Source organism: Vombatus ursinus, unplaced genomic scaffold (genome assembly GCF_900497805.2).
Source record: "Vombatus ursinus unplaced genomic scaffold, bare-nosed wombat genome assembly UNPS02014929.1, whole genome shotgun sequence".
Lineage (NCBI taxonomy): Eukaryota > Metazoa > Chordata > Mammalia > Diprotodontia > Vombatidae > Vombatus > Vombatus ursinus.
The window spans coordinates 332-7,796 of record NW_020954707.1 but is presented as its reverse complement, the minus strand read 5'-3'; the positions used below and the strand labels follow the sequence as shown (position 1 = coordinate 7,796).

At 38.6% G+C, this 7,465-nt stretch overlaps 1 protein-coding gene across 1 annotated transcript in view; it reads left to right on the top strand.

The window, feature by feature from the left end:
- LOC114029378 (keratin-associated protein 4-11-like) overlaps window positions 1–7,465 on the top strand; it is a gene marked incomplete at its 5' end in the record, with an annotated part of 10,918 nt that overhangs the window by 3,174 nt on the left and 279 nt on the right. Inside the window, 1 exon segment of the mRNA XM_027843780.1 lies at window positions 973–1,313. Coding sequence (XP_027699581.1) covers window positions 973–1,313 — 341 coding nt within the window.

The following is a 7,465-nucleotide window of genomic DNA, read 5'->3' as shown; positions in this document are numbered from 1 at the left end:
CCTCTGGTGGTGACAATGCTTTGCTTTCCAGTGCAGTGGAAGTGAATAAAACCTGCCCATCCAAGGTGCTCTGTTCTTGGGAATTTCCATGCATGTAGTGCCAGTCTCTTATGCTTTTTTCTCTCAATTTCCTATCATTTATTATCTGGGTTCTTTACATGTAGGATCATGACACTCCACGTGCCTTAACTAGTTTTCTTCCATACCTTTAACACTCTAATCTCTCACCTCTATTTCCTGGTTTCCTTTCAAAAATCACCACAAATCCCACATTCTTCAGATGATCTTTCCTAGTCTTTGCTACCTTTCGTAACTTCTTTCTGAGATTACCATCTATTTATACTATTTATATCTTTTATGTACTATTTTGTACATGTTGTCTCCCCTGTTAGGTGAGCTTGATGACAGGGACTGTGGTTTTGCCTTTCTGTTTGTTCCAGTGCTTAGTAAGTGCTTACTAAATTCTTCTCCACTGAGACTTCACTGAGGCTGACTGCTTCAGTAGAATCCCATTGTTTGGATTTTAAAGCACTAAAATCAGAAAGGGAAAACAAGAGGCTATTCTTCTTACCTATGATCTATTATCATTAGATGACCATGTGAAGAGACTACTCTGCATAATGATGGTTGATGCTTCCCTGATGATTGAGGACTTCCTTGAAAACAAATTTTCTCTTGTCTAAGAAAGAAAGACTGGATTAATCCAGTGGAGGAAAGCACTCAATAAGATTCATGGTAATGCTTATCAAAAACTATTAAGCTGCATAATTTCCTAAAGTTATAGAACCAATGGAATAAACAATAACAAGGAACAGTGCTGCTCTGGGGGCTCAATTTCACCCTGTCAGGTAGGACAGGTATATAAAGACCCAGAAGAGGAGGCATTCTCAGACTCCTGGAAACTTTCCTCTGCTACTCAGCAGAAACCTCGCCCACCAAGACCATGGCCAGCTCCTGCTGCTTTGCTCCCACCAGCTGCTGTGCTCCCACCTGTTGCCAGCCAACATGCTGCAAGACAGTCTGCTGTAGAACAACCTGTTGCAAGCCATCTTGCTGCATGTCCATCTGCTGCCAGCCTTCATGTTGCCAACCTACCTGCTGCAGAACAGTTTGCTGCCGAACAACTTGTTGTGAGCAGACCTGCTGTGTGCCCAGCTGTTGTAAAACTTGCTGCCAACCGTGCTTCTGTGACTCTAGCTGTTGCCAGCCTTCATGCTGTCAACCAGTATGCTGCAGAACATTCTGGTGCCAGACTCCCTGCTGCAGGCCTGTCTGTTGTGTCTCCAGCTGTTGCCATCCATCCTGCTGTTGATCAACTTGCTTTCCAAAAAGTGCAGTGATTTTACTTAGAGACAGCCATCTTCCTATTCTACACTTTTGTTATCAACCTCTCTCCCACTGATTAGTTTTCTCTCCACCATGATTCTGTTGAAGGGCTTAGACTCCCTTGTATGTAGCATCATCCACTCTCATCTAGTGCTCTTCTGTCACATTATGTGGTGACAGCATTGTAAGTGAGCTCTCGGGTCCATATCAATGGGCTGCATTGTTCCAGCTGGCCAAGGCTCTGCCTTTCCACATCTGTCTTGTTACCTTACCCTTCATTCCGATCAAAAAGCTGTGATGGAGAGGAAGTGACTTTTTATGATCATGATCTGACCAATTATAATCTAAGAATTAATTCCTGAGATTCTGTTCTTCATAACCACTCAATTTTTCTTACACTTAAGAATGCTTCCAAATGATTGTCATCATATTTCCTCTATATTCTCACTTTCTTTTTATGGATATTCTTAGAGGGTCTCATAAAACCAGTATGCCTTCCTTTCTTGTCTCTTAATAAACTCTGCTCATTTGCATAAACTTCCTTGTCCTCGTAAATGTGTGAAGTACTGATGTTAATGATGGTGTAGGTGATAATACCAGTGATATTAATCTACATTTATAAGTCATCCAAAGAATTGAATTCTTTGCCCACTAATAGCAATCAATATGTGTTGATCTCTCCATACCTTTGGGACCAATGGTAGGAAAATGGCAGCTGAATGATATTTATCTCCTGGCTCTGTTATTTATTTTCTTTGTGATCATAGGCATGATAGCTGACCTTCCTGGGCCTCCCTTTTCCTCATCTGCAAAATGAAGGAGCTAGCCTAGAGGACCTCTTTGGTCTTTTCCAGGCCTAAGTCTCTGATCCTATGATCCTATGAAAGAGACAGTTAGTAAACAAACATTTATTATGAGCTTACTATGTGCTAGGCACCAGGATGAGCACTGGTCATGCAAAAAAAAAAGACCAAAATAGTTCTAACCTTAGAGGAGCTCACATTCTAGTGGAGGAGATAAAATCCAAATGACTTGGAATATATTATGCACTCATTTATATTTTTATATTTATATATGTATAGTTTACATATATATTCACATATATGTGTGCATTTGTATAATGTTTTATGTGTGAGTGTAAGTTATATATGTATATATATGGAGAGGAAGAGATAAAGAGAGGCAGCCACAGACAGAGCTGAGATAGCCACAGCCACACTCACAGAGAGATTGAGATAGAGAGACAAAAAGACATTCACTGCACAGAAAGAGACAGAAAGACAGATACAGAGAGGCACAGAGACAGAGACAAAAACAAACAACAAATATGAAGAGCCAGAGACAGAGAGACATAGAGAGACAGAGATGTTGTTGTTGTTTGTCCTTTGTTCTCCAAGAGGACCAAAGTAATTAGAAGGGTGATGTCTTGACTTGCAAGTGAGTTGGATTTAAATGAGGCAGATTTGTGCAAAGTCAGCAGCCCCACTGTCTCCTCCAGAGTCATCTGTGTTCAGTGACAGGATATAGGTTACAATGACTGGTGATGACCCAGAATGCAGTGGGAGTCCTTGGCCTTTTTATAATAAGGTCTTTCCCAGGCCTCAGTTTTTCTGAGGCAACACCCATTCAGTAGTTAAAGGCTAGGTAAGAATTGAGGTAAAAGATGATCTACTTTGTCTTCACAAAAGAATAAATCTGGGAGGAGGAGTCCCTTAGAGTTTCTGGCCAGAAGAGAAATAATTGTTATTTGCTCATAGTCTCAGCCATCAAAACTCAAACAATGAGCAAGTGAGGCTTGAGCTGGGGACAATTATTGGCCAATCAGTGAGAGCCAGGGGGATTTGGGTTTAAAAGCATAGTCAAGTAGCTACATTTGAATCCCAATGGGCTTTTATAAGCCCGGTTTTCCAGAATTGCATTTCAAGAAATCATAAATAAAAACAGCATGAGACAAAATACTTAATCATCCCAGTTTAAAAAAAAAACAATTATGGAATAATTAAGTAGGGAAGAAAAAAATCTAGCCCCCCAAACCAAATCCCTAGCAAAGTTCAAACAATCAAAATTTATATTCCTTTGGATAAGGTGCCCGCATGTGATACCTCATGTGGTCAGAGGAAGTGGGGGGGAGGAGAAGGAGGAGGAAGAGAATGAATAGGAGGAAAAAAATAGCAACATTCCCCAATTGCAACTGGCTTCTTGGGCCCCCAGAGGTGCAGCTACTATTACTCACAGATTTTTGTTCATCTTTCATTCTTGAAGAGGACCAAAGACATCAGGAGGGTGATGTTTTGACTTGTAAATAAGTTAGATTTAAGTGAGGCATAGCTATGCATAGTCATCAGCCTCACTCTCTCCTCCTGAGAGACAGAGATCAAGAGAGACTGATTGACAGAGAGATATAAAAGTATATCAAGATAAGCAGAACTAGATCCAGATTCACAGAGACATGGAGAATGATAGACTGAGAAGGAGAGACAGATTGAGAGAGCAAAGAGAGAGAGCAACAGGGAGGGAGATCCTATGTTTCTATCAGAACAGTCATGAATATCCCATTAATAGAAGTATTAGAAAGAGAAACTAGGCACCACCTGCCAGGAAAGCAGCTAGGTGGTGCAGTGGATAGAGCACTGGCCCTGAAGTCAGGAGGACCCGAGGTCAAATCAGTCCTCAGACCAAACACTTAACACTTACTACCTGTGTGACCCTGGGAAAGTCACTTAACCCCAATTGCCAAAAAAAAAAAGAAGATAGAGTCAACTTTGGAGCACCCTGGCCTGTTCTTCTACTGTACCAGTGAGGATGAAATGACAAAGGAGGACCAATAGTCTTCAGAAAAAGGGTGTCTTCCTGAAGTAGCACCTTCATTGCTGGATCCAAACCATATATTTTCTCTGCTATATGACATATTAAGATTTAAGACCTTTCCTCCAGGTCTAATGCCTTAAAAGAAATTGAAGAGACATATTTTGGGGTGACATATTTTGGTGCAACTTTCTGTAAAACTTCTTGTTGGTTAAGCTAAGCCCCTTTCCTCAGAGGAATAAAAGGGGACATAGAACCAAGATCAGATAGAAAGACTGTTGAGTCCATATGTGAAAAATCTGAAACCAAAAGAATGCTAGGTCTTTGCCTTTATCCTTATCTAGGCTACTCATAAAAAGCCAGTGCAGTGGTAATAGAGGACTGGCTTTGTAGTAAGGAAGATTTTTGTAACATACTGGTTCTTTGACTCTGGATAAGTCATTTCAGAAGTCACTGCCTTCATTGCAAAGTAATTGCCAATCTGCTTTGGTAGAGGAAGAGGGAGTTCTGCAAATGGAATTCCTAAGCTAATGAAATTATGGGTATCTCTTAGAAACCTCTTTAAAAAAAACTTCTTTTGTGAATGCTATATTCAAAGGTGCATTGGGTTTGCCTCCCTTGGATTGAGGTATGTTGGTATGTTGTTAAATGTTCCAGTTCTCTTTAAATAAAAACCCCTCTACATAAAGTAGTAAGGTTCTTAACAGCTTTGAGCTTCTTCAAATTAGTCTACAGAAGTAGACTTCAGAAGTAACTACAGAAGTAGAACCAATTTTGTGATTTTAGCTATGTGGGTGGCTTTGTTTCTCAGACCTAGACCAGCATGTGGCCTCAAGGGTGGTTGTGAGGTAAAAGCACATCCTTGCATCCTGTGTTGTTAGTGATTATTTCTTCAGTCTTTTGTAAACCATCAATAAACCACATAGGGGACTGTGATTGTGTTCCTTTTCCTTTAGATCTAGAACTGGACTACCTCACTTGCATAGTGTTATTAACAACCCACATTGTGCAAGTGAAACATTTAGAAAATGTTTGTGTTATCTATTTCAACAGTTTCCATTAGATCCACAGTCTCTAAATTGTCCATGTCGAATGTTGATAGGATGCCCATTCTATCAAATAATAAAAAAGATAGATTCTTGTTTTTTTCTCTATTCTCCACCCCCTCCACATTTACTTCACCTGTAAAAAAAAACTACTTGAAATAATAGACAACTTTAGCAAAGTTGCAGGTTATAAAATAAACCCACATAAACCACTGGCATTTCTGTATATTGCCAACAAAGCCCAATAGCAAGAGAGAAAGAGAAATTCCATTTAAAGTTACTGTAGACATTATAAAATATTTAGGAGTCTACCTGCTGAAACAAACCCAGGAATCATACGAACACAATTACAAAACGCTTTTCACATAAATAAATTTAGATCTAAATAACTGGAAAAACATAAGTTGCTCATGGGTAGGCTGAGTTAATATAATAAAGGTGACAATTCTATCTAAGTTAATTTACTTATTCAGTGCCATACCAAACTACCAAAAATTATTTTATAGAACTAGAAAAAATAATGACAAGATTCATTTGGAAGAACAAACTAATGAAAAGAAATACTAGGGAATGTGGTCTAGCCATTCCACATCTCAAATTGTAGTATAAGACAACAATCATCAAACCTACTTGGTACAGGCTAAGAAAAAGAGTGGTGGATCAGTGAAACAGGATAGGTATGCAAGACACAGTAGCCAATGACTATAATAATCTACTGTTTGATAACCTCAAAGACCCCAGCTTCTGGGATAAAAAACTTATTATTTGACAAAATCTGCTGAGAAAACTGGAAAAGAGTATGGTAGAAAGTAGGCATAGACCAACACCTTTTACCATATACCAAAATAAAGTCAAAATGAGTTCATGATTTAGATAGAAAGGCTGATACTATAAGCAAACTGGGAGAGCAAGGAATAATTTACCTATCAGATTTATGGATAACAGAAGAATTCATGACCAAAGAAGAGATAGAGAACATTACAAAATGTAAATTGGATAACATTGATTACATTAAATTGAAAAGTTCTTGCACCAACAAAACCAATTCAATCAAGATCAGGAGGGAAGCAGAAAACTGAAAGAATTTTTATAACCAGTGTCTCTGATTAGGTCTTCTTTTCTAAAAAAAATAGAGAACTAAGTCAAATTTATAAGAATAGAAGTTCTTCTCCAATAGATAAATGGTCAAAGGATATGAACAGGTGGTTTTCAGAGGAAGAAATCGAAGCTATCTATATTCATATGAGAAAACTGCTCTAAATCATTATTGATTAGAGAAATGCAAATCAAAACAACTCTGAGGTACCACATCATACCCACCAGATTGACTAACATGATGAAACAGGACAATGATCAATGTTGGAGAGGATGTGGGAACATTGGAACACTAATACATTGCTGGTGGAGTTGAGAATATATCCAACCATTGTGGAGAACAATTTGGAAGTATGCCCAAAAGGTTATACCCTTTGACCCAGCAATAGCACTTGTTGGGCTATATCCCAAAGAGATCATAAACATGGGGAAATGACCCACAAGTACAAAAATATTTATAGCAGGTCTTTCTGTGGTGGTAAAGAATTGGAAATCGTGGAGATGCATGTCAATTGGGGAATGGCTGAACAAGCTGTGGTATATGAATGTAATGGAATACTATTGTACTATAAGAAATGATGAGCAAGTAGACTTCAGAAAAACTTGGAAAGACTTGTATGGACTGGTGCTGAGTGAAATAAGCAGGACCAAGAGAACATTGTACAATGACTAACTTTGATAGATTTAGCTCTTCTTAGCAATACAAGGATCTAAGACATCTGCAAAAGTCTCAAGACAGAAAATGCTATTCACATCCAGAGAAAGAACTAGGGAGTTGGAATGCAAATTGAAGCATACTATTTGCTTTTTTTTCCTTCTGTTTTGAATTATTCCTTCTTTCTTATGGTTCCTCCTATTGGTTCTAATTCTTCTTCACAACAAGACTAATATCATCAGATGATCATGTGAAGAAGCTACTCTGCATAATGATGGTTGATGCTTCTCTGATGATTAGGAACATCCTTGAAGATAAATTTTCAATTGTCTCAGAAAAAAAAGACTGGAGGAATCCACTAGAGGAACCAAGTAAGTCATTTATTCTAATAAGATTCCTAGTGATGCTTAGTCAACAGCTACAAAGCTGTGTAATTTCCTAAAGTTATAGAAGAAATAAACAATCACAAGGAACAGTGCTGCTCCAGGGGCTCAATTTCACCCTGTCAGGTAGGACAGGTATATAAAGACCCAGAAGA